The 27,986-nt window shown below is 44.2% G+C and overlaps 1 protein-coding gene across 1 annotated transcript in view; it reads right to left on the bottom strand.

Annotated features, from left to right (window-relative positions):
* Nucleotides 1-27,986, bottom strand: part of GLIS3 (GLIS family zinc finger 3) — a 429,193-nt gene that overhangs the window by 43,843 nt on the left and 357,364 nt on the right. The window contains exons 6-7 of the mRNA XM_040620298.1: nt 21,409-21,553; nt 2,439-2,604 (exon numbers count right to left, since the gene is read on the bottom strand). Of these exons, the coding sequence (XP_040476232.1) occupies nt 2,439-2,604; nt 21,409-21,553 (311 nt within the window). The remainder of the gene's footprint in view (nt 1-2,438; nt 2,605-21,408; nt 21,554-27,986) is intronic.

Here is a 27,986-nt window from a genome sequence, read left to right on the forward strand (position 1 = left end):
GTTCACGGTACTATTCTTGTAGTTTTTTATATGTTACAAGCTTTCAAAAGAGGGAATTGAAAAGAAATTAAAATTGTAAACTGAGATAAAATGTTAAAAACAAACAAACAAACCCAAGCAGCAGGAGCACCTAGGGGACACATTCAAGCAACCAGCAACCGTTGGAGCTGGGCTTCGCACGTTGGGTGTTTGGGTGGTTGTTAACGCCAGTCATGGCTAAAATCTTTTTCTACCTCTATGCTTTTAAAGGCTGTGTGCAAAAAGAAGGCACAAGGTTGCTTTTCTCTTGTATTCTTGTAAACAGAGTATTAATGAGTATTAACAAGAAGATGGGATGAAGAAGAGGTCTCAAATGATGGTCTCTTAGCTTCATGACCTTGCAGAGTATGATTCTCAGCCAGGCAGAAGGAAATGAGAGGATGAGGAGCCCATGGCTAATGTCACTTAAAACCCAACTGGAAACTTAATAAAATGCCAAAATGAATACGCTCATCTCAACCTTTAGAAATACATCAGATAACTGGCAGGACTGTCCACCCCCAGTGTCCGTGAACTTAATAGATGGTTACTACCCGCACTGCTCTGCTGATGGGAGCCTGGGGGAGGAGGCTAGGAGCTGTTTGCACTTGACCACATAGGCAGAACGGTTAAGAGCAGTCTAACATCTTCTGATCCATATTTATGATTGACTATTAGACACATTCACACGGATGTTTTACAGCCGCCTAAAACCCCAACCCTAAAGTCCATTTATTATCATTCTTTCTCTCCCACTCTTCTTCCTATTAAACACTCCCTTTGCTTCTGTTAATGACATACTTTTCCCATCTGTGTCTGGAGGTGTAACTGGCAAATGAATTTGGCCCTTCCTCTTTACTCCATAAATACATTAATAACTAGCAATTCTCCTAGATAACAGTCCTTGGATAAAGTCTCCATCCTTCCCACTTCACCGTAGTTCAGGTCCTCATACTACTCACAAGGACTCCTACAATAACCTCTTTCTTGTTTTCCCTACCTCCTGTCCCTGCTCCCAGCTTCAATGACTCTGCCATCTTGTCGCCTGAGTTCCTGCTCTATAATGACACTCTGATGTGTCTCCCTCCCCTTAAATGGGCTATAATGGCTCTTTGCTTTCAGTAAGAGGTAAATCCCTTGGCATAAAATACATGGTTCCACCAAGCCAACCCACTCTTACCTGACTTCATCAGTCCTGTCCACTCTGGATGATGGCACCTGACCTTACTGGAACCTCCTTCCATGCGTGTCCTTGTCCCTCTCCCGTCTCCTATGTGCTCCTCTGGCTGCCTTGGACGCTGCTCTCCTTATCCATCTGGAAAGTCTTAATCTTCCTTGCATGCCGAGATCACCCTTTCTTCCCCTCCCTCCCTGAGGCAGAATTACGGACGTCCTCTCCAGGCTCCTGTGGCATCTTGATTACATCATTTACCCAAACAACATTACTATACTTTGTTTATACGTCTGTCCTCACTCACTAAATCCTAAGGGCGGCACCGTGTTTTAATGATTTTGGCATCTCTAGCACCCGGAACAGTGTCCAACACATAGTACTCAACAGATTTATTAAATGAACAGATGTATTAGTAAATAAAGAGCAGGCATAAGAAAAAAACGTATAGCATTTATCAAACTTAAAAACACATATTTAAAAACTCATACATCAGGCCAACACTAATGAAACCACAGACTGCTGGTTGAAATTCAAGACTGAAAACCTTCGCTCCTACTGCCCATTCAACCCATTCATATATCCTAGGACTCTAGGATTGCACAGGGATACCCACAAGAACTTTTTTTTCCTGTGGGTGCTCTGGGAGTACCCCTTGCATAGGTCACTTCAAGCCTGCTGACACGTGGGGAGGAGAACAAAAGGGGGCACAGGCTGTCCACATTACTGGAAGTTTGGGCAGTCCAAAGACAGACCGAAATGTCAAGATTTAAAATTTTTCTCCCCAAAACTCTTTGTGAGGGAGTATTCAGTGAACAGCCCCTTGCTTGTCACCCACAAAAAATCCTGTGCCCTTTTATGCTATACTCTCAAGCTAATCCTGATCTCTGTGCCGAAGGCGCCATCTTGCATCTGGAAAGCTTTCCCGCCTGTGGGGACAGTGTCTTAGAGCTGAGTCACTGAAACAAACTGAGGGCAGGTGGGGAAGATGGGAATTCGGATGCATTTTCCCAGCATCACACACACCAGCTGGAGACTGCCAGCATCTTCCCAGCTTTTCCCATGGAAAGTAAGACAGATAATGAGATACTTGATCCACACGCTTTGTAGATGCACTTTCAATATGTCACCTTTGGATAACTCGACCCAACCAATGGATTATTAATAAAATTCAGCAACTGTCAAAGTACTTTTCTGCGCTGGGAAGTTGAGCGGCGACACCTATTAGAAGAGAGACAGATGGCCTTACCTCTCGGCTCCCGCGTCCACAGCTGTGAGTGGAGGTAACTGGGAGGTGGGGTTGTGGGGGCTCCCCTGCACATTCTGTCCCGGAGAAGGGTGACCGACAGCATGTGGGGGTGGCACGGCCCCAGCAGCTGTTCCGCTTCGGCTTGAGTGATTGGAGAAGATGGAGGCTGGAATCAAGGGAGAACAAGTGTCAGACCGCACGTGCTGTACATACCAGAGGCTGACAGCAAGTGTGTTTTAGGGGCTCGTCTGTGGTTCTCTCGGTGGCTTTGGGGGAACAGTGCTCTGCTCACTGGATATACAGAGCATTTGTTTTCAGGGTGGAACAGGCTCCCCAGCTCCCGCTGACGCTCACAGTTTGGCTCGTTCCTTGCCTGGACCCCGTACAATTAGTCGATCAGGTCATGTCCGCATCTGGGTGAAGGTCTCTGTGTTAGCACTGCTCAGTCACAGGGGGACGAGAGGTAACAGAGTATTTGGTCTGCTGACCCCGAAGGGCATACACACAGGCCGTTTGCCTCTTCTCCTGGCTGCAAGGGCCTCCGCGGGCCAGGCTGGCTCTCTCTCTCTCTGTCACTGCTAAATTGGGGTAATGAGAATATCGTCTCCTGGTCCTGGCACCACTGTGGGATCCGACACCCTCTTAACCTCAGATTTAACCGGGCCCGGGCATTTCCCTGATGGTGTGAGAGATGGATACACTCAGTCTCCATCAATGATGAGTCCAGGCCCAGCACCACAAAACATGAAAAGGGGCCTCAAACACAGCTCCAGACACCCCCTCAACACACACTGTTGTCTATCACAACATGGAGAGTGAGGTACAGCCTCATTCGAAGGGGCAGCCTCGCCTCTGAGAACTGTACGTGACCTCAGACTTCAATATGTGCCCATTTAGATCAGCTAATTGGTACCATGTCACAAAAGAGACGGGCCTGTCAATTTCCGAGGCTCTCACTGTCAGAGAGGCTCTCGGTGTCTGGGACCTACTCCACGCACATCTCATTATGCTGCGATCACACCAGCATCATATCGCTGACTCTCTTCAACTTCCTTCTCTGTACAAAGCGATGCTGAGCTTTATCCCCATCTCTGCTCTTTTTGAACTTACTCTACTGATGTCAAAGAATAAATGGATCTAAAAAAAAAATAAAAGGAATCAGGTTCAGGATTAAGAAGAAGAAGCCACATAATCAAAGAGATCTGAGGGTTTGAAAGTTCAGGGAGTGCTACTTTTAGACCAGTACCACTTTCTCCAACCTCTCCCGGAGAGCACGAATACCCCACATGACCCAGCCCCCGAAAGCTTACTCCGACGGAACAAGAGTTCAAGCACTTAAAGGAACATGCGAGGAAGCAGAATTACCATCTTCCCGCTCAAAAGCTGCTGACAAGGGTGTGATCTAATGTGAAGGGTTTATTTCTGGTAAGTCAGCCCTGTGTCAGGTTAACTCTTGTCCTCAGAAGGCTGCATTCTCCACAGCCCCCCAAGACCTGAGGAGGTGGTGGGACTAGAAAGTGCTTACACGCTCAGAAAGGCACTGAGGGCCTTCGGTTGTGTGTCAGCCTCCAGAGAAGTTGCACGTTTGCAAACTCGCTAGAGTCACCTTATGAATCACTACCCTCATTTATGCTCAGCTCACTCAGGCAACCACAATTCTGCTTGTATTCCAAATAATAATTTTACCCAGGGGAGAAGGCTGTTTGGATTGACTGCGGCAATAGTTTCAATGCTGGTGTTTGTCAGCGTGGAGCCTGGTGTTTTATACACTATTCCAAAAACTAATGGAATAATAAGAGGTCACAGAGACACTGTGGAAACACGGCTCAATTTTTTTCTGCCTTAGTGTAGAAACGTGAGCTCTCCTATTTATTCTGTTGTAGTTGCCGAATGCGCCCCTCACTAGCTATCCCCTGGAGGTATTTTTGCATGTCTGTGTATGTGTTCATCACAAGGGAACCGCTGCCCCTGCTTTTTCCAACCCCGTGGGCAATAGGGACTCTTGGTGTGCGCTCTGTGCTCTACTCTATGGTTCAACAGAGAATGTGGTGCTTCCCAGAGGTCTCCATGAGCTGCATCAGCCACATTTTTGCGTTAGCTGCAATGAAATACCAGGTTGGGAAATTTGGTATTGTTTGTAGCCTGCCACACACTGAAAAGCTGAAAGGCCTGGTTAAGGGCCTCTCCTTCATCCCATTTAATAGCCAGGACCAACCGTCTGCCATCCCTCCATCCATCCGTCCGTCCATCTGTCCTCCAACCATTATTTTTTTAACCCCATATTTATTAAGTGCCTACTACATGCTAGCCTCTCTACTGCATGTGGGTCCCTGCCATTGGGGAGGTTGCAACTGAGTGAGGGGAACAGGTCTCTAGACATCAGTTCTAGCAAAATCCTGAGACCTGCCAGGAAACATCGTCAAGTGGTGTTCTAGTGCTTTATAACACACTGTCTTCTCCGTGGCCCCACACTGTGCCCTCAGCCCTGGTTCAGTCAGACAACTGGTCACACCTCAACCACATGACAGCAACTGACGCTACTGTGCTTTGACTGTAATGTCCTCTCCCTTCCTCTACTCACTTTAATACTTTTGCTCTGTATGCAGTCACCTGTGTTCCTCTGCCTCCTCTCTCAGCAGCCAACTATTCCACAAATATTTATAGAGCACGTACGGTGTGGCAGATACGGAGCGAGGTCCTGGGATAGACCAGGGAACAAGACGCAATGGCGCCTACCCTCCCCAACAGCATCATTCACGTTTATTGGAGTAAACAAGGACGGGCACAATCTAAACATCAATGGAGTCTATCTGGGGCTCAATGAGTATGACGGGAAAAGAAACCTTTATCTACCAAATCCTGTTCCTTATTGGTCAAAGGTTGCCCTACCTAGGGTGTTACTTCTCCCACACAAGTAGGCACGTGTAGCAGAGTGGCTAGAGTTCTCACAGATGCCCACCACCAGGGCAGCAGAGAAGCCTGAGGGCAGAAAGCCAGGGATTCGTGGTACAGGTGAGGGGAAGTGCTTTCAAATTATATTTGGTGCAAATGGTTGCCATAGCAATGGCTGCTGGTAGGACTAGGTGGTGGAGAGGGTATGAGGTGGGCTTAAGAGGTGTATGACACAGTGCAGAAGTCTCTGGAACCTGCCCTCCAGCTTTGCTGAGTTCAAGTGGTGACTGACCAACAGCCCTTTCTTCCACTGCTAAAGCTGGTGAATGGCATTGAAACATATAGTGACCCTTTGACTGGGGACCCCATGAGAATAAGAAAGGGAGGTCTTTAGGGTTCAATTTAAAGTCTGAATTTGTAACGTATCCAGAATAGTTTCTTATGTCGGTTGTAAGAAATCACCTGTGTGCAAAACGAAACTCATGACTTGCCTCTATTTCCTAAGAGATGGGATGAGAGGTAAAGGACAAAATCTCTCCTGGTGAGGTCACCTAGTAGAAGCTCATAGTTCAGCGTCTACACAGAGCACTTTTCGTGCAGTCCTGGGCAAGAATTCTGCTTGCAGATGTTGCCTGTAGCCACTACAAGGACCAGAGATCTCGAGGAAATAAAAGCAGAGAATGGCATCCCAACATTAGTCCAACCCCATGTCACATACCCTTCTGCTATAATGGACAAACTCTGGGATGAGAGAACTGGGACTTTGTAGGATTGCCCTTGGCCTCTACCTGGGATCCACATTTCCCAGTGATTGTCCCTGTGGCACAGGAAATGCCTCTCCTACCTACACTGACTTCTAGGAATTTCCAGCTGTAGCAGTCATGCATCCAGGATTACCTCTTCGTGTAGTCTAAGAATATCCTTTCATTCATTCATTCTTTCATTCATTCAAACACAATTTTCCAGCCCGTACTCCATGAGGCAGGTGCTGGATGTTTGAAGTTGAGTATCTGCTGACTTCTCACAGAACGCCTAACACAACACATGCTTCCAGACAAACGTCGAGCTTTGCCAAGTGATTTTTTAACCTCTGGAAGAAAATCTCCACATTAGAGTGCAATGGTAAGGTCATTTACTAAAGGAAACATTTCCTTCCATACACACTCAACCAAAGGGGCGTACCCAAGGCCTGTCAATCACAGCGTAGGGAAAAGAACTGATCCCTCTAGAGTCAGAGCAATATTAACAAAATTGTTGAGATCAAATCAACTGGTGCACACAGGCTGCCCATGGGGGTGGCCTTCATTGTCTTGTGTCACCTCAGGGGTTAGTGCCACTGTCAAGGCTGGAAGAGAGCTTTTAGGTGAACCTCCAGACGGCGCTGATGACTGGCAGCGAGAGCAGCTGATTAGGAATGGTCGAGGAACATATTGGAAATTCTTATTGCTTTTGTGATTAAGAGATGGTGGACTCCCCAAGGAAATAAAAGCCTGGTCTTGGGATGGATTCGTGAGCCCTGCCTTCAGCGGAGGACCGGGAGCGGCCTACCTGACACTTTGGGTTCTCTCTGGAGCATAGCTGCCTGCAGCCCCCCACCTGTCTCCCGAAGACGGAGGTGCAAGTAACTCAGTTGGGCTTTACAGTTTTAACAAAGCAGTATGTGTTGCTCTGTGTGGTCCCCAGAGGTCATCTCACCAGCTACGGGGACCAGGACATTCGAGGCTTGAGCCTTTACCTAGCTCAGGTTAATCTGGGTTAATAAACTGCTCTCTCTCTATCCAAATGAAAACAATCAATCTATATTTCTAGGTGCATAGACAGGGCACTCCTGGGGATACCTTTACTGTCATGTACTCACTGTGTGAATGGAGGCAGGCAAGGCTTATTCCTGGGGGCCTACTTGTTTCAGGCCCTTTCCCAAGACCAGAGAAGGCTACCCTGGGCACTGCTTAGTGACTATGTTCTCATCATTTTAGAGGACAGGAAGGAGGACCTCCCTCGTCAGGTGAGGTACATGACAATAGCCAGTTGGAGGGCATATTCCTGTTCAAAGCAGTATGGACATTTAGAGTCCTGCTTTTCAAGTTTTCCCTTACAAACCAATCACCGGGAACAAATACTGACTCTGATTCCCTAGGTCTTGGAGGCAGGCAGTGCTGAGGTTCTGAACTGGTATCAAACTTCCCAAAGTCCCCTGGGATGCTGAGGCTGCTGATCCGGGGATCGCACTGGGGGCAGCAGGTGCTAGACCGTATCTCAGCTGCGTTTCATCTTCTGGCTGCCCTATACCTCAGGACCGAGTGAACACTTACTGAGTAGTCTGCAAACCTTTCCTCAGTTTACTTATGAGGAACCTGAGGCCTCACTGGGTTCCTGATTTGGGTACCTGGCCTGGGTCATGTGGCTGATAACAGGAAGACGGACTTCAGATCCCATGCCCCTAACCACCACGCTCTATGGCCTCTCAGACACAGAGCAGATTCAAGAGAAGGCCTAAGAGCGCTGATACTGCACACTCCATTTGCAAAGACTGGAGTCACTAGGCATTCTTCCCTCACTCACACAATGCACACGGCTACCTTCAGCCACCAAAAGGCAAGGCTGGTCAGAATGCCAAAAGTATATTCCCATTTCTGTTTCTGTCCATCCTAAAAGCCCCGAAGTGACCTCAGCACGGCTGAGAGAAATTTTCCAGCCCTGAAAATTAACTTAGGCAACAAGTTAACTAAATTATTTGGTTTGGAAAACAAACAGCTGGGAGGAAATGTGCTTTTTCCCCAATAAAGATTTCAGATGCTTGTCAGGGGCATATTGATCTACTGGTGGGAAAGAAGGCAGGCAGGGAGGGGTTATTTGTGAGCAATCAGACATGCACCTGTTACCACAAGTGACCATGATGTGGTGGGCTGAAAGGCTACCACCTCCGTCAATCATGCACAAAGCAGAGATTCACTGTGCAGACTGGTTGTGTCTGAGCTTGTATGGTAAATGTGCATTTGGAGTCATTTATGATTGCTGAAAAAGCCATGACCGCTACAGCGGGCCTGCTCTCCTAGGAGAGGGGGAATGAGTCTTACCAAGGGACTGTAAATTCACTTACGGCAAGTGCTAGCGTAATGCTGGGACCCTGAGAAATGCTAGGTGATGCTTGGTAACTGGTGCACAGGGGGAGGCAGGGGCTTGCCGCTCATCTCTGGGCACAGAGGGCGTGGCTAAGCAGTGAAGCCAGGCTACGGTGGCTTCCACAGAGATATGAAAGAGAATTAGATTTCTAAATGAATGGAAATGGTGAGGTCGACCTTGTGTCTGCCTGCCCTCTCCATGCCCCCACATGTCCCCCAGAAGAAATCTGAATCTGGGGAGGAGTTAAGAAACAGCTGAACTGCAGTGGGAATGTTAACTCCTTTGGCCTCACTAGGAGTTGGGCACTTGAGAGAGACAGTGTCATCAGGGTGGTTATTCAGAGAATGAAGCATGGACAATGGGAGTTAGATGGACTTCGGTTTGAATCTGAGCTTTACCAATTCCCAGCAATGTGTCCTGGACAAGTCACCTAACCTAAGCTCAGTTTCTTCATCTTAAATAAGGAGAATACCTTGCAGTATGATGAGAAGGATCATATGATACATAAAAACATTTAGCACAGTGCCTGGACCATGTTTTGGTGCTTGATAAACCACAGTCACTATTCTTTGCTTATTTGTGTTATTATACTCATTCTTATCAACAGCATATAAAATGAAGGCATATGTTGCTCCCAAATGGTCAATCTCCCACCGAGTGTGACCTCTTACCTAGAGACGCATATAAACATAAACCATGGACTGGAGTCCTTTTAAAACGCAAAAGAGTAAATGCGTCATGCTCTCTGATAATAAGCATCGTTTGTTCAATTTTTCTAATGCAAGTTGCTGCAAAGTGTTGAGGGTCTGGGAGAGAATCCTCACAGGGTTAAAATGCTGTCCTTTGTCTTACATGGTAACTGTACACCTCTGAGTTACAACCCATACCGCATTTCAGTTTAAAAAACAACAAAGTCATTTTCATGCACGACTGCATTCTGTTAAGGAGTGAAAACGGGCTGTTACTAGAATGTCAACACAATTGTCCCTCTTGAAGCTTAGTTTATCTTGAAGTATTTTTACATTTTCAGCACTTCGTTTTATTTGTTTCTTCAAGAGCATAAAGATGCGGCCGTGGTTAATTTTCAGAATTCAAAAAACACTTCCCTTCTGTCATTCTGAAGGACATGGCCAACATTGGGGGACGACGGGAGGTTTGCTCCCCAACGGTGAAAATCTGGGCCCCAATACTTTCTGTGGTTCTTGGCGTTTCACCATGGAGAACAGTTTAATTGCACCGTTGTTCAGTGGAAAGTGCTTTCATGACCCAAATTCACGAACCAGGGAGAAGTTCCCGGCAGGGAAAAGGCCCCATTCACTGGAGAAGGGCAGAGACGCCACAGTTACTCCTGGCCTGGTCACTGTCTGAGTAAGGGCTTGGTTCCCTTTTGCTCCCCTCCCAGGCTCCGTGTGCATCTCCCCTCCCCACCCCCCACTGGCGAGGGGCAGCATTCCACATTCCAGCCAGCATTAGGAAAGGGGGGCTTCTGAAGGGTTCCCAGAGTCATCTTTCTAATCTTTCTCTCCTCCCGGAGGCATGAATAATTTTAATATTGCCAATCCCTAAAATTCTATTCTTTCTGCCTGTCTTTTTCCCCCCTCCCTCTTTGCAGTGTGGATTATCCAGCAGTACTGATAAGAGGATAATGAAACAATCCCTTCTCAACCGGCTCGGGCGGCTGTCAGAATAAAATGACACCATCCGTACATCCTTGACATGCTACCCCAAGCTAATTGATGGCAAACAGTGGTAACTGTCACCTGTGCACTAAGACAAAGAAAACATACTCATGTCACCTGATGGGAGAGCTACCTGGCAACCGATGAACAAATGTGTTAGAAAGACGTTCTATTAAGGTAAGAGAGGGTACATCTCTGAAGAACATGCCTATTAACTTTGAGCTTAAGAGCACTGCTGTTCACTGGGGAACAGAAATAAATAAGGTAAAATGAGAATTTATTGATGTCTGGATAGTTACATGAATATTCAGGTTCTTTTACAAATAGATATTCCCACATGAGCTCCCAACTTCTGTGTAGGCTGCCCAATTACATTTCCATATCATGCAGCTGGATTTACAGCCAGGGAAGAAGCTATTCGTATTTGGAAGAGGACACATGCTTACATGCCTTTCTGGAATACACTGTGATATGACTAGCAGATAATGGCTGATGTCATCCACGTAGATGCCAAAGGTTACCATCAGACATTCTGAAATACCAGGTGTAATTAACGGCATGTAGCAAAAGCTCCTGAAACATCTGCATTTCAGAACAAAGACATTTTGTTACGAGTAGAATGGCATCATCTGGCAGCTCGCTCAACTTCTCTGGGACCAACATTTCATGCAGCCCCTCTCGGGTCTTTCCAGACAATGCATGACTTATCTAACCTCAAATCTCATACCTTCTCTTTCTTCCCTTCACCTCCCAACCCACTTAACGCACTCACAGAGAGTGAGTTACAAAGCAAGTCAGGAAGGTAATATGAACAAAGAGTACCCTGTCAGAAACCCAGTATTGCCACCGTGTGTTATGTTATCCCCCATGTTGAACAGGGCAGGAGAGCGGAAAGAAAGATGAAAGATGGTGCAGGTATGGACAGTCATTCCTGGAAGCTCTTGCAGGAATGTTCCTCATCTCCACTTTTGGAATAAAGTCTGATTTGGCCACAAAAAACAGTTTTAGTAAAAAATACTGGCTTCTCTAGGTCCCCATTATTCATCCCTTAGCTACCTCCTACCTGTACCTTCTTGACCACAAAAGACTTTTTCTCACTTTCAGATGCTACCAAGATAATCCCGCCTACTTGACTTCCCTGCAATTTCTTCTTCTTCTTCTTCTTCTTCTTCTTCTTCTTCTTCTTCTTCTTCTTCTTCTTCTTCTTCTCCTCCTTCTCCTTCTTTTCTTCTTCTTCATCTTCTCCTTCTTCTTCTTCTTTTTTTTTTTATAAGTAGGCTCTCTGCCCAACATGGGGCTTGAACTCACCACAGTGGGATGGAGAATTGCATGCTCTACCCACTGAGCCAACCAGGCACCCTTCCATGCAATTTCTGAAATCATTTCACAGAGGAGACTTCTTGGAAACAGACACGGAACACATATGGTCAATCCAATTTTTAATACAATATTCTTCTAGCCAACTCAACGGCTAATTTATCAACTCTTGAGCTCTCCTAAGAGACCTCTCCCTTTTCCCGCTCGGTAAAATGGGAGTCACAACAGCCCTTTTGGGGAACTGTGTTATTAGCAGGGAACCAAAATCTGCAGTGACCACCAGCTCTGGGCAAAACCACACAGATGATGAGGGTGGCCTTGTTGTGACTTCCAGAGAAGCCCCTTTCCTCTTTTTTATCTACTTTGTCCACAAAGTGGAGGATTTTCTTATTTTCCCTTCAGGTGCCCAGTGTTACCTCCTAGTTTACTCTGAGGATGGATAGATAGACTCTGACAAGTCATTTGCGTGCTACCATGAATTATGCCCATTTACAACCTTTCTTAAGGAGTTTAAAAGCTTTTCTCTGCCTGCGGGCTGGAAGGGTCAGTCTTCAGTTACAGGAATTACAAGTATCCTTATTGTTGGGTAGAAAGTATATTTTAGCATCCTCCCTATGCTCAGTCTTTTACAGTTTTGCTTTTTTCGTGGCCATTAATGTGTATGTCTACAAGAGTCCTGAATCTCAGAAAACATAATCCTTGATATTCAAGGGTTTAAGCCTCTTCTCTTTTTAGGAAAAACAGACCTTAGTAGAATTAAACCATGGCTGCTCTCTGTGCTATCCCTGTCAGCCCTGGGCTCACCATAACCAGAACTGAGTCCTGCCTGACTTCTGGTAGCTTCTTCCTAAGGGGCAGCCACATCAGTGAGGGCTCACCTCCCAGCATGGCGCGAGGCTGCCTCTGCAGACATCTGCTTACAGCGTGAAGACTTAAATAGTAATAATTCCATTTGGGAGTCACTACATTTGGGCTTCCATAAACTATGTGAGGGAGGACAGGAGTGCTGGGCGGTATAAGGGGTTTGGATCCCTTCAATGGTAATAGCTCTGCTGTGACCTGTTGTAAATATTGGGCCTTATAAAAATCTCTGTAAACCCACGGGCTAGAAGACTACTAAAGTATCTGCTAAACCTAAAATACTACGGTGATCAAAGAACCTATATGTATTGGCAGACTTTTATTTTATTTTTTAAAGACTGATTTATTTATTTTGGGGGGGAGGAGCAAAGGGAGGGGGAAGAGAGAGAATCTCAAGCAGAATCCCTGCCTAGCATGGAGCCTGACATGGGGCTCAATCCCAAGACCCCAAGATCATGACCTGAACCAAAATCAAGAATCGGATGCTTAATTGACTGAGCCACTCAGGTGCCCCTATATTGGCAGACTTTTAAAACAAAATGTGATCAAATACATGGAAGCCACGAGCTTCCCTGATTTCACTCAGTCATTGATTAATGCCCCAGCTATTAGTGGAAAGCAGCATTTGGCAATCCTGTTATGTAAAAGGCCAGATACTATATATTTTAGGCACTGCTCAAAAGAGGCAATGTTCTCAATTCTTTGAACAACTGTTCTCACCTAAAAGCTAATAGTCTTTTTTACATTTTACATTTACAAACCTTAAAAACATCCTTCACTCTCAGGCCATGAAAAACAGGAGACAGGCAGGCCATATGCAGCCCACGGCATAATAAATTATCTGTTGCAAGTCAACTACTAAGAATGATCTATGGAAATATGGAGCCATCTATGGACTATGGAAATATTTTTGAATTATGGAAACTAAATTTGAAGTAAGCAAATAAGTCAAGAATAGTTTTCTAGACACCTCAGAGTATATTTTAAGATAAGTGTATTTGACGGTCTGGAAAGTCTATTTACAGAACGATGTCTGGAAGGACCAAGGCTATGCCTCAGCAGGGCCGACACAGTGATGGTGTAAAACTGTGTTGGGTGAGACCATCAGTCTTACTTCTTCCTTCCTTCACCTACCTCATCCTCACCAATTCCCTGCTGATTAAACTCTCTTTTCACCCAAGCCCCTTGGCACGCTGTCTGAGCAGCCCGTGTGTACTTCCACTCTTCATAGCAATGACAACGCAACGTCTGGATTCATGGATCTGAGAATAGGGGAGTTCTGAGTTCGCATCTTGATGTGAATTCTTCTCAAAAGGAACATTTGATCAGAAGACAGCAATTTCTGAACCCCAAGTGGTAGGACCCAGAACTAAAAGGAATGCAGGGAAGGGGTTCCAGTCTCTGTCACAGACATGGACTGAGTCTGGGGGTGATTCTCTGTGTAAGTGAAGAGGAAGGAGCCCCTGCCAGCTGCACGGAGTGTACCCAACTCTTTCGTGTGGTCTCCCTTAATTCCCATATTAGTCCTCAGAAGCTGCTTCTTTCTTACCACCTACTCATGGAAGGGGAGAAATAACCTCCCCAAAGCAGAGGCCAAGACTGGAGCTCAGATCTAGCTCCACGTCCTTCCTGCCATTGCACACTATCTCTAAAACAAAAACAAAAACAAAAACGAACAGAAAACATGCTATTTTTGAATTAAAAAAAAGTAATACTTATCAAGACACAGTTTGACATTGTGATTTTAGGGACACTGCCACCCAGGTGATGGGCTTCTGATTCCAATTTGTTTTTCTTTAGAGACCTACAGGACATTTCCTTGACTTAAAAGTGTTATGTGAACAACTGAATACACCGATCAAGTCCCCCACTTGTGCAGGCTTCTGTACTGTCCCCATTTCCTACATGGACGTGAGGGGTGATGTTGGGCACCTGTTCCCTCCCTGCTTCACAAAACTCTAACAGACAGTTTCCTAGTATTTGGATAAAAGCAACAACAACTAGCAGATGCCGAACACTTGCGGCGTGCTAAGGACTACTGCGAGCACTCCGTATGTCATTTAACCCAGCAACCGACCTCAGGGAGAGAGAAACGACTTTGAGCTGGAGAAGAAGGAACATTCCCACCTATAAATGTTCCACCTGAGCACACACTGCTACACAGATGGTCAGAGGTCTTGTATAAAACATGGCCAATGATAGGACCTAAGAAAAGAGAATACTAAATACTGTCCTTCCTCATGTTCGTACAGATATAACCCCAAACTGCCTCAGAACTTCAGAACGATGGACCTTACATCCTTACCAATCACACAACGTCTCCAGGGGCAGCTGACGCATTACGGTTTTCATTTCTCAGAGAAGGTGACAAGCACCCAGATGGGCCCATCTGGGGAGCGAGTTCCTACTCATGCCGAAGAGAGTTGTCCCCCTTTTCCTCTGAATAGTGAATACACAGTTCGCTTTCTGCAGACCCTCCTAGAAGGGGGGACTAGGACTCTCATGGAACCCCCGGGGGAAGGCTGCGGCGAAGATGATAAATCCACAACCCCTTGGGGACATGGTTAAGTGTTCACAGAGCTGCTGGACCCAGCAGAAGCCGGCCATGAGCAGCTACATTCACGGAGAGAGACCAGGGTTGGAGGTGAAGAGGTGAGGCCAAGGCAGCAACCAGAAAGGGTGTCACGAAAGCCAGCACCGCCTCTGCACTTCCTAAGAAAACTGATATGACGCTAAAGAGGAAGCCGTAACTTCTGAGGTGTGCTGCCAGCTGGGAAGGCGGCCTTGATGCTGTGAGCCGTGGCCAGGCAACTGAGTGGGGCAGGCCACTGTCTGACAGTACGGAAGACACGATAAAAGCAAGCCTTCGGTCACGTGGAATGAGCCAATTCCACGATGCCCTCTTTATTCAGTGCCTGAAAGATGCTTTCTTATTACTGTTAACAGTAAAATGCAGCAAATAACATCCAAGCGGATTCAGGCATGTCCTTCACTTTCGAGTTTTATGATAGTCACATTTATTTTCAGTGCTAAGACAAGCGTCAAAAAAATGAACTTTCACTATGTGAACGACAAGCACCTTGAAAATGCCCACTTTTTCTTTATTCTTCACGTGAAAGACACACACCTACCTATTTCTCCCTTTCCTTGGAAGGTCAGGACTTTGGACCCAGAAATCAATCTGGCCCAAAACTTCCTAATCGCGAAACTATTAGCTCCTCATTCCATAAATTCTATCCTGAATTCTCTGTCTTGCCATCTGTTACCCACCTGCTTGTGGGTACACTTGGAAGTACATGCAACCCTTCTTTCTCACACTCGTTTGAATACTAGCAAAATAACATAAAATCAGAACAGAAGAAATAACAGTGTAAAGATAACCAAGACTTTGCTCAATGGGAATAAAGTTACCAACCCAGCTTTACTTCTTCTCCACGAGGTGTGGAACAATTTTTGCTCATCCACAAAAAAATATTTTTACAGCAAAAACCTGTACATATTATAAAACTGAATAATTCAGCTTAATCTTGCATGAAAAACTAACATGAATACAAGGGAGTAAGTGGATATGGGAAATTGAAGCACCAAATTAAGCAGCTTGCAAACATATAAAGTCATTAACATTAGCTGCATACATACAAATGTGCCCTGTGCTGGCTGGGAATCACAATTTTAATTTTCTTCAGTTGGGTAGTTACAAGATCTCACTCTTAATCAAAATATGAGTAATGCCATTATAACACTGGTGGGGGGAGAGGAGCTTAATATCCATTGATAGGTTTTCTGTAATGAGAAACAGAAACATATATTACGGGGCAATTTTTTTTTCACTATTTGATTCAGTTTTATTATCTTTGTAAGTATTTAATTATAAGTACCAGAGCAACATTATTTATTTCTCATTGTAAATATATGGCATATTGGCTATAACATTAAATTGTCTTCTGTGGACAAATTTCCATCCCGTGGTTTTCAAGTATAAATTTTGCTCCAATTTTCCAATTATTATTTTTTTAAATTTCACCTTCATTGAGGTATAACTGACATATTAAGATTGTAAGATATTTTCAAGTGTACATTGTGGTGATTTGATATACTATCTACACATTGTGAAAGGTCCCCCCCATTTCGTTAATTATGAGCAATTCTTATTGTAACTCCCACCTGTCACACCGAGATCATGTTTTGCTAGAACATTCCCACATTTTATGATCCAGAGCAGTAGTTTTCAAAGTGTGTTTCCTGGACCAGCAGCACCCAGTGTCGCCTGAGAATTTGTTAAAAATCCCTGGCAGAAATTCAAATTCTTGGGACTAACTCAGATGTACTGAATGAGAAATTCTGGGAGTGGGGCTCCCCAGCAATCTGCATTTTCCCAGGTTTTCCACGTGATCCGATGCACACGAATGGACTGGCTCAGGGCCGTGGGAGGCGAAAGCTAGAGGTCAAAGCTATCAGTGCCTGCAACAGAGCAGAGCGGAAAACTTGCTGCCCTTTCTGATTTCCGATTTTCTTTTCTTTTTTTTTTTTTTTTAAGATTTTGTTTATTTTTTAGAGGGAGAGAGAGAGAGAGCACAAGAAGGAAAAGGGGTAGAGGGAGAGGGACAAGCAGACTCCTCGCTGAGCAGGGAGACCGACAACATGGTGCTCGATCCCACGACCCTGAGATCATGACCTGAGAGGAAACCGAGAGTCGGATGCTTAACCGACTGAGCCACCCAGCGCCCCCCACCCCCACTGATTTCTCAATCCAACTTGGTAGATGAACCACAGATATAAGGGATGTGAAGAACAGTACAAGATTCTGACAGCTCAGTTCTGAAGCAGCAGTTCAAGGCAATGTCAGAAGGGACATGGAAAAGATACTGCCAAATGTTTCCCTTTAAATCACTTCTGTAAGCCCAGTGTCTGCCTCCTTCTGGCCACCACCAGGTCCAAGTCCTTCTGTCCCTTTCTCACCTCTGGTGAATTCTAAGCAAATCACTGCTTTTGAAGATCATGCAAGAAATATCTATTGCATTTTTTATAATGCTGTATGCTTGCTTTTATGTAGATCATGTTGTTTGATCTTCACAATTCTGTAAAGTTTAACCTACTGGGAAATTAGTATGTCACTTTAGAACCTTCTAATAAAGTCCCTAAGTTAACAACCACTGTTTGCAAGTAGACTATATGAGACACTTTTATATAAAATTATTTCTAACCCCTGCAACTCTGCAAGCTGCCCCAAGATAGCAAGTGTATTCAATTTAAGAATATAGAAAATGTATTAATACATATACCATAAATTACATTAAAATGCAACATTAACTATTTCATGAAGTATGTTAAATCTTGCATAGATTTAATATGGTGCTGTTTATTACAAAATGTGATGATATTGTGAGAGAGAAGGCTTTATTTCCCAGTAATGAGGGCGAAGGGAAGGCAATGACAATGTATGACTTCAAAAATTCCTGCCCTAAAAAAAGTCTTTTTTGTCTTTCTACAATTCTCTGTAATATTTGAGCATCGTACTTATATTTCCTCCTGAAAAATCTAACATTATGTTCAAAGTAAAAATAATTCAACAGAACTCGCAAGATCTAAAACATGATAACTATTTTATAACTCAAAACAAGGGGTACCAATACAATCCCCCCACTCTTGCATACTTCCTTGTTCTAGCTGCATGAGCTGCTCACTCAATGGGTGGTTTTCGTGGGACTTGAACATCTCAACCGCACTGGTCTCTATGAGGCATTCACGGCTAAGGCCATTTACAAAGATCATGGTTTACTGAACTGGTAGGCAGTTTTGGTTTGGAGGGAGCCATAAGTTTTGTGACCACCCACGGGACAGATCCTCTTCCATAGAGCATTCTCTGTTAATGAATAGACTCTCATGGTATTGCAGACTCACTCACTGTATGCTCATCAGCTCCATTAGGTTCACTGAGGAAGCTGACAAGACCTTCTTCATGGGCACTAAGCCCTGAGAGTGGCCACCTTGGTCTGCCGACTGTGAAATACTTCTCAGTCAGATGATCAGATAAATCACCCAAATTTATAGGCTAGTCCGGAGCATTATCTAGATATCTAGGGTACAGAACTTCTGAACAAAAGGGCAGAAAATGTAAGTGAGCCATCCTTGAGAACTGCTCATCGTTGTCCTGGCCTTTCCATTAGGGCACAAAATTGCTCTCAAGTTAGCTCAGGATCGGGTCTGGGGAGCCTTGGGATTTTCAGAATAGTAGGCAAGAAACACCTCAATTTAAAGTAGTCCTCAGCGTGGCCTCAAGTGATATTTTAGCTGCTTGAACCTCGAGCACTATTTCCTTCCACAAAAATAGAAGTCTTTTCCGGCAACCCTTTCCAATCAAATTCTGTCTCATCAACTGAAAACGGTCTCAGTAAGGGAAGCCAGCACGTTAGGAGACTTGTAAGATGTGTATGTGTCAGAAATGACACCTTCCCTGTTCTCCTTAGTGCTCTGCAAACTATCCCTCTCTTGGAATCTCACAAACTGTTATTTACTAAACCACTAAAAATTTCCATTTCAAAACCATGACTTCTTCAAACTACAAGTCTTCAATCATATGGCTTCTAAAATATCTTGGTGCCTATTGCTAACCGGCTTCTGATCCTCCATCTATACGGACTCAACAGGTTTCCACCCAAACATTTTTATGATAAATCAATTTACTAGCACTTAGAAGTATAAGTGCTTGACAATCATTAAACAAATACTTTCTCAACATTGTGTAGCAGAAGGTAAAAGGAATGGCTCCAAGTACTTTTACCATTTAGCCAAGTCTTAATCTTTGTCAAATTGCCTTAACACTTTGGAGTTTACATTTAACTAATTGATGAACAGCTTCATTTTCCTTTGGCATTTTTCACCATTTGGCTTCTTTCCATAGATCTTTGGTACAGGTCTGAAACCGGTAGAAACATGCACTCCTGGCATGTGCCTTTCTAGAACTTCAGCANNNAACAGGAAGATTTAACATTTTTTCTTTTGTTGTTTTTCCCTCTGCTTTGTTCTGCTCTGGGTTTGTTGTGTATTCAGCAACACGGAAAACTTAATCAATTTTTCGAAAAGGCAAGAACAAAGAAAGTAAAATAGGACCCAAGGGAGAGAGGAAAAAGAAAGAAGTAGGCAACGTAAACTTGCAGTTCTACACTGACCCAAGAAGTAAAGTTCCAAGAACATAGTTCAACAGCATGGCCACCTGCCTGCTTCAAATGCTTCCAGAGTCACAGAAACTTCCAGTCAGTCTGAAGATGCTCTGTTGGCACTGTGACAGCTTAGGCTCCTTGCCCATTGTGGCAGCTCGCCTGCCACAGCTGGAGGTTCAACGCTAAGAGCTCATGATCGTTTTGAAGACCAAATACAGAAAAAAAGTGTCATGAACAAAAAAAGGAAATCTGTCTGGAGTGACAAAGCTGGTTTAACATAAACCTCTTATAAAACTTGAACAACACTACCAGAGGTACTAAACACACACCAGGACAAATGTGACTCCTAAGTTCTGAAAGTCAGCCATACATTCTAGGCCACACACAGCCCAGGTACTAATGTTTTCCACAGATAGAGATATCGTGGCTTCCCAAACCCATTTCCAAGGGTAAACGCAGTAAGACTAGTCCATTACCATAAACTACCTATATTAGATGTTGGGCTGCTTTTCAATCCCGTCTGGTTAGCTGTGACTCTTAACTGCTGGGCACCAGGTCTTTAGTTAGATTATGGATTTCTGGACTGCAGTAAGCAGGGAAATGCTGTATAGGCTGCTGTAAACTGATTGTTAATTAAATGTGCTAGAATAAATGTTCATATATCAAATATTTGGCAAATCAAACAGACATATGTGCAAACAAAAACGAGTCACGCTTTTTCATGTATATATCTAATACAAAATATTTATGTGAGTTGATAACATTGTGCTTTGGTATATTTCATGTGTGAATATGGAGCTGCTCCCAAAACCTCTGTAGGATTTGGTCTGCCCTTCAGATCTCCTAGGGTCTCTAAGAGAAAGTTCCCAGAGCAACTGATAAAGGGCCACCACCAGTGGGACAACATTAAGGATGTCTTGATGACAAACCCTCTCAAAATATTTGCTTAATACCCTTTCCCCTGCATTGGGATCAGCTGAGAACTGTTGACTTAAAAAAGTTACACGAGCAGAGCTTTTCCTATTCTAGTGTTATGCATCAGTAAGTTCTTAATTCTCTATGGCTTATTAGTACTTTTAAAAAGAAAAAAACCCAGTTTTCTGCCAAAGCCTGGCTCTGGAATCAGATGGGGGTGGCAGTGGGACTTGCGATCCATAGATAATAGAAAATCCCCATTGTCTGGAGCTGGTGGGACTTTTGCTTTCATATTCATAGCATGACAGTAAGAGCTTTCCATACGTGAGGGTGACAACCAACTATGTTTGCACAAGTACATAATCATTATAGAGTGGAAAAGGCACAAAAATCCAGGCTAACAAAGTAAACGAAAAAAATAACTTTCTAATTGCATATTAATCCTTTCCTATTTTTCATTACATAGATGAAATTTTCCAAATGTAGAATCACCTATTCTTCAAACCCAGGCAGAAGGACGCTGGTCTGGGAGTGCCTTCCCATCCCCCCCCCCCCCCCCCCCCCAGTGGCTGACAAACCCTTCTTACAAGGTGGCTGACTGATGTGAGATTTTTCTTAGAGACCTGGGGCTTCCTTTTGAAATGCAAACATGACAATAACTGTTCCATTAAGAAATCCACATGCAGCCTGTTACTTGAGTAAGGGGGAAACATTTCCTTTGGGTCTAAATCAAGTTAATAAATTTAAGATACCTGGGAGAGCCGGGTGCACTGGACTTTTGGCAGTAGTCCAGAACTAAGAGAGCTAATGCATTATTTTACTGTGTTTCTTTATGAGAAAAAACAGTCTGCTGCCAACTCAGCTCAGGAATCAGATGGGAAGCAGGGAGGGGGCAACTTGCAGCTCATCGAGAAAGCAAAATACAGATGATCTACACATGAGAATGTTCTCATGTGAGCGTTCCCTCGAACCAGAGCGAAGGGCCTAGCAGAGAACAGCTGACATGGCCTCTGCTGTGGTTACCTGGATAGAGGTCAGGCCCTGGCCCGGGGGAATGTCCCACTGCCCCATCAGCAGCAGCGTCACGCGGGGAGGTGGCCGACTGCAGGGGCTGCACGGTGAGGCAGTCTGTGAGCAGGTCAGGATGGAGCTCTGCACTGGACCGCAACTAAGAGAAGGAGAAAACAGAAGACACATGAGAAAGGAAAGCTGTCCCTCGGAATACTTCTCAGGAAAGGCGTCACACCCTAAGATTCAATGCAATTCAATTCACAAGTATTTACTAAGCAACAACGGTGGGTCAGGCACTGGGCTTAACAGAGAGTCAATAAGATGGGGACTTCTCCAATGGCAGGTGATTCCGGAAAACGCAGCTAGAGGAGGACTGGACTTCAGTCTTTGATGTTTCTACTTCTGGGAACCCAGTTTCCTATTATACTTCCTTTTATTTGCTCTGTATCTTATCAGAACTTGTAGTGATAACAAAAACAAACTCAAGTATATTTGGTCCAGATTGGAAGGTGCTTTTAAAATACAGACATAGGACCAGGAAAATATCTTGGAGATAACTGAGAAATATCCATTGAGATTTGGTGCCTATAGACTGTACCTTCGGTTAAGTTTTAAAATATGACGGAACATGATTAAAAGCAAAACTCATATCATTAGCAGCCATAAAACCCCAACAGTAAGTTACACGAAAAAAAGCCAACCTAATTTAGATCTTCATTTTATCACAATAAGAAAATAATTCTTTTTTTTAATGTTTTTTTATTATATTATGTTAGTCACCATACAGTACATCCCTGGTTTCTGATGTAAAGTTCAATGATTCATTAGTTGCGTATAACCCCCAGTGCACCATGCCATATGTGCCCTCCTTACTACCCATCACCAGTCTATCCCATTTCCCCACCCAACAAAATAATTCTTAATAAAGAGTTACATGTAAAAAAAAAATCATGCCATAAAAAGGTAAGAATAAAGAATAGGCCAAAAGTTATCTGTTCTCCTTATGAAAAAGAATTTTGAATGTAATTAGAATGGGGAAAATCACAATGAGAGGTTTAGAGACAGAAAAATATCAATCTTCTGCTTCTGTAAAAACATAATACCTTAAAAACATAGAACAGTATTTGCTACAGATACTGCAAATAGTTAGCATCTTCAGTGTTTAAAGAGAGCATATGCATTGATTTTGCTTTTATCAAGACAAAACTAAACCTTCGGATATATGGCTGGAATACACCAACTCCCCCAGCGAGTATTTATGGAGCGTCAGATGCTCCTCCAGGCTCTAGGACGACTGCCGTATAGAATTTCTACTCCAGAGGCAGCCGGTGAACAGCGCACAATATCCCATGTCAGCAGCAGTTAATAACGTGGGGAAGAGAAGTGCAGAGCAGGGAGACTGCTGGAACAGGGGGCACTGCGACCTTAGGCGGAGGGGCTGGCGAAGCCTCTTGGAGAGGGCTCTCGCAAAGAGCCTCAAAAGGAGGGAGGGTGGGAGCCTTGCAGATACGTGGGGGAAGAACCCCCCTGTCTGGATGGTCTGAGAAGAGTAAGACTAGAGCGACACAAGCCTGGGGCTTGGAGAAGAGAAATAAGATGGAAGCAGTGATATGAGGAGAGTCCGTTCCTTAGAACCAGGAAAGGGCCGACCAGATCACTGAAGGCTTTTAAACTTTCTCCAGCCTGGAAATTACCTTCTGTGTGAGGTGGGACTGCCTCATTGTGCAGCCCTTGGTATGAAGACAAAGATTTTACAAAGGAGAAATAGAAATGAGAATAAACGATGTTCAGCACGTTTGCAAGGAAATGCAATGTCAAAACTTTTCAAAAACTTATCAGACTAACAAAACCTTTAAAAAAGGAGTGGCGGTAAAGGTACAGTGAGAGAGGCATTCATAAGCGTTGGTGGTGGTAGGGGTATATACTGACACAAACTCTCTAGATGGTATCTGGGAATACTGTTTCAAGAGTCATAACTGAAATCATTTCATCTTAGCATCTGTCTTAAGGAAACAGCCAGAGAGGTGAAGGAAGATTTATACCTGATGTTTTAATAATACAGAGCATTATTTCTAGCAATATCCATACTTAGGGAAGGTTATTTAAATGTCCAACTAGGGCTAATAAATGATCTCACATCAATTTGATGCATTATTATGCAACCATTAAACTGAAGTCCATGAAGATAAAAGCAAAACACAAAATTATATATACAGAATGATCATTATATAAAACACTCAGACAAAATACTGTAAGGAAGCATTATAAAATCCAGTATTAAAACTGATTTTTTTCCCAGCAGCAATATTATGTTTTTTGTTTTTTTTTTTTTTAAATCCTTTCCTCTGCTTTCCAAATTTTTCACATTCCAGTGATGTGCTGGAGCTGGCTCGCACCAATCCAAGAGTGCCGTTCGTGTGTATGTTTCCCAAATTTTCCATGCAATGATGGCAAACTGAGAGCTTGAAATCGGTCATGATGAGAATATTTACACCACGGAAATTAGCAAATGCTACAAACTGGGCCTTTTTCATCTGGAGAGCCGCATGTTAACTACACCAGCACTCTACGGACAATGACTGTGACCCGTACTCTGATCACAAAGAAAACAAGAGACACACACAAAACATCAGTGAGTTACTACTCTGTAACTTTAGCATTTCTTGGATCTCAACAAGCTCCGTAAAGAGACAAACACATGTCCAGGTCTTAGTCCAAGAATATGAAAATGGCATAGTGACCCTAAGTATTAGAGAAAGAGCATTTAACACATGTGGTGAGCTAGCCATAATTACATTTCAATTTCCTCAGCTTTGCCACATTGCAATCTCTGACCAAGACCCTCTGAATTAATGGCTAACCCTCTCAGGGCTTTTGGAAGGTATGTTTGTTATTTTGGTACTAACCTAACACATGCCGCGTAAGAAAAACTGGAAAAAAATCAAGGCTTCGAATGAGTTCTGGTGATCACTTTTAATTTATATTTCATCGTTACAATGTGATCTGGGGCCCATATGTTCTACTGAGCATAGATGCGAACGTCTCTCTGCTTTCTATTACTCTAGGGTTTTACAATGATCAGTACTGATGCCATCTTTCCAAGGAATTTCACGGCCATGGACATTCCCGGAGTCAAAGGCAGGCAACTCTTCCATAGCTTCAACAAGTATTCATGGTTTCTGAGAGTGTGATTCCATACGACTTTGTGGGGAACGTTAATTTGGTTTTCTCTGGGATTAGGCATGGTTCTAGAAAGTGCTTCTTAAATCAAACAAGCCTTGGGGAACTTAAACGTAATTTCCAAAGGAAGGCCATACGCATAGGAATGCAGTAATGATGTGCAAGTTTAGTATTATCCTCTCCCTCCCAGATTATTAGACCAGGAAAGGGCCTTCCAGATCATTTAAGGCTCTTAAACATTCTCTAGTCCAGGAATTATCTAAAGGGCGAGGCAGGAAGATATAGCAGGATCTCCTGGGAGGGATGTCCTTCCATATGATAGTTTTATAGTTGGAGTAAGAAACCCAACTATTTATATACAACAAATTACATACTGTATGTTTCAACATCTTCTCAGTTGATAAGAATGTAAAAGAAGATAGAAATTTTCCCAATGGGGGATGATCTCTAACTATGGTTCTCCAACCTGGGCATGTATCGGAATCACCCGTGGGCCCTGCTACAGAGCTGCTCATCAAGTCTGGGGTGCATTTCTAACAAGCTCCCAGGTGACGATGACGCTGTTGGTCTAGCGACAATACTTTCAGAGCCACCGGTCTCTACAAATCCTGATGAGGAGAGCTGAGATCTTTCTGGTTATGGGAACAGGAAATAGCTTGTAGAAATTCGGAATTATAAAAACCAAACTGTTTTTAAGACACGAACCTCATGCAACCATTTCTTATTATGTCTCCCTGCAGACCTCATCATGAGAAATGGTTACATGAGATCTGTGTCTTAAAAACAATTTGGATTTTTGTCTTCTGTCACAGGTTTATAAAAAGAGCTAAAAAAATTTCCAATACTGTCTAATCACCTGCCCGTAGGAGACAGCAAAGAACTTGCCCTTTAAGGAAACTTTATTGGTCTTTACAGAAGGAAGTGACATTTGAACCCACTTATCACCAGTTCATCTATTTTAAAGGGCTGGCTGCTGTGTCACACAGCACTGGGGACCTTGCCTTGTACTGCAGAACGTGAATGGCATTGCCATTGTTCAACTCTGCTGCCCTAACCAAACCCCATGAGTTCCAGAGTAGCTCTTCTGTATCCTTCTCATTCATTCACTGAAAAAAATACTTTTTGGGCCTCAACCATATGCCAGGCACTGTTCTAGTGGCTTGACATACACCATCAGTCAGAGCTGAGAAGATGCCCCCTGAGGAGCTCACATTCTAGAGGCACTGAACAGCAAACAAACTAACCAGATAAGTAAATTTCATAGAAGATGGTAACTGCTATAGAAAAAAAGAGAAAAAAGAGAAAAAAGAGAAGGGGTAACTAGCCCGGGAATGCTGGGGAGAACTGTGGCCTCATTGGAAAGATATATTCGAGCAAAGACTTGAAGGAGTTGGGGAAATTAGCTGAGTGCCTATCAAGAGGAAGACAGTTCTAGAACGAGAGCTCACAGAGCACTGCCTTGCTGTCGGCAAGCATCCCATTCATCGTCGGCTGCACACCCCTTTGGCCTGGGATGGCCTTTCTTCTCCCAGTGCAGCTTCTCCAAGACCCAGTTTGTGGCCTGCCTCCTGAGTGCAATCTTTTCTGACCAGGCTGGCCCACAGTGGCCTCCGTCCCACAGTGGCCTCCATGGTGCAGGGAGGGCTGCAGAATATTTGCTTTCAACAATCCTGTGATTGGACCTGTGTTTGGGGCTTTGTTTCCTGTGATGAGTTTAATCTGCACAATTGTGTTATAAAGCCCACGAGGACCTGGCTGACTGACTGCCCTTCGAACTTCCAAAACTCCCCGGGCCTCTGGCAGGGAGGGCCCGGCATGGGGATACAACATACAGCGCCGATGAGATCTGTAAGAATGAGACACGATGCTCTATCTGAAGGAAGTTACAATCTCTGGTGGTATGTGGCTGTGTCTAAAAAATATCATGTGGTCCTGTCTTAAGGACCTCCACTCATGGAGAGTTTGAAAAGATACAGATAAGCAGAAGTATGGCACAAAGGCTGCTGCTGTTCTGCCCAGATCCCCTCTGACCCCTTTGATTAGCTCTGTGCTGACCCCCTCCCCCAGCCTTGGTGTGCCTGTCCCCCAGCTTCTGTGTCCTTTACAGCCAACAGCCAGCAGACCACTCCCCACCCAAACACACAAAGGAATCAGTCACTTGTGCCCGTTTGCCTCTAAGTGGGACAAACTCTGAGACGTGCGTCATCTCCAGAACCCCATATGGGGTCCCTCCTGCCCACCTTCTTCCCCTTCCCTCATTCCTCTCCCAGATTCTCCGGGGATCGCTTCTTTCATAACTCACACGCACCTCAACCGTTGGCTCACCATCTGCTTCCAGGAGCACCCAACTTAGTAAACATCCCGAAGTTCACGTGATGTGGCTCAGGAATGCACAGAGCCCCACAGCGGCACTCACAGGATGCTCAGAGGCACACTGTTTCCTTCTCTTTGGGTCCCGCTCCTCCCAGACACCAGAGGCACAGTAAACAGATGATTATTGGAAGTGGGGTGGTCTGGGCCATTATGGACAAAGCTAAAAGCATATCTGTGGAGTCCAAGTTAAACACAAAACCCAAATTTACAAGAATACTCAGCATTCAAAGGGGCCTCAGGGGCCACTGGGACCAAACCTTCATCGTCAGCATGACTCCCCTACAGCAACCCCATTAAGGGGCTCTCAGGCTTAGCTTGACTCCTGGTAGTAGTGGGCCACTTGCTTCTTCCTCTTGGCACTAAGCCTCAACTTTAGACAGTCCTGATTGTCAGGAAGTATTACTGCATATGGAGTCCTGATCTAGCTCTTAGGATTTTTAGGGCTGCATACATCCTTCTGTCACGAACATGCAGTCAGGTTCATGGACGAACTAGGAGGAAATGAGACATCTCCAAGTCTCCAAAACCAATCCGTGAGTCTTGGAGTGTTAATGATCCTGGGCTTCAATGACCCATTCTCAGGCTTAGTTTCTCAGCCTATCCAGGTGCAAGTAAACACATTGGCTCCTTAGCTTCTGTGCAATCTCCCATTATAAAATATGTGTTCCAAATGATAGTTTTTCAACGTTAATAATGAAATCACCCATCAAGGCTCGACAAGGTTCCTACATTTGGAAACTTGAGCTGCTTCCCCAACAATGCAGGGATTTTTCCTAATATATAAAAACAAGTCATCGTCAATTGTGATTTGTATTTGTTTTTTGTTCAAGACTATTCTGTTAATGTTTATAAGCTCTCGAAACAAGAGACGGAAATTCTACTCCCGTCATTTTCTCATTTCAGATATGATTGAATAATCGTCCAAGATTAAGTGAGTCAAGTGGAAATAATTAGGAAAGGGAAAAAGGCCCAGATTCTTCAATTTTCAGTTCCATTACATTTTCTTCCAAGAGCAAAGGCATTCTGTTAGTCTGAAG

This window comes from Ursus maritimus, unplaced genomic scaffold, assembly GCF_017311325.1.
Source record: "Ursus maritimus isolate PB19 unplaced genomic scaffold, ASM1731132v1 scaffold_34, whole genome shotgun sequence".
Taxonomy (NCBI): Eukaryota; Metazoa; Chordata; class Mammalia; order Carnivora; family Ursidae; genus Ursus; species Ursus maritimus.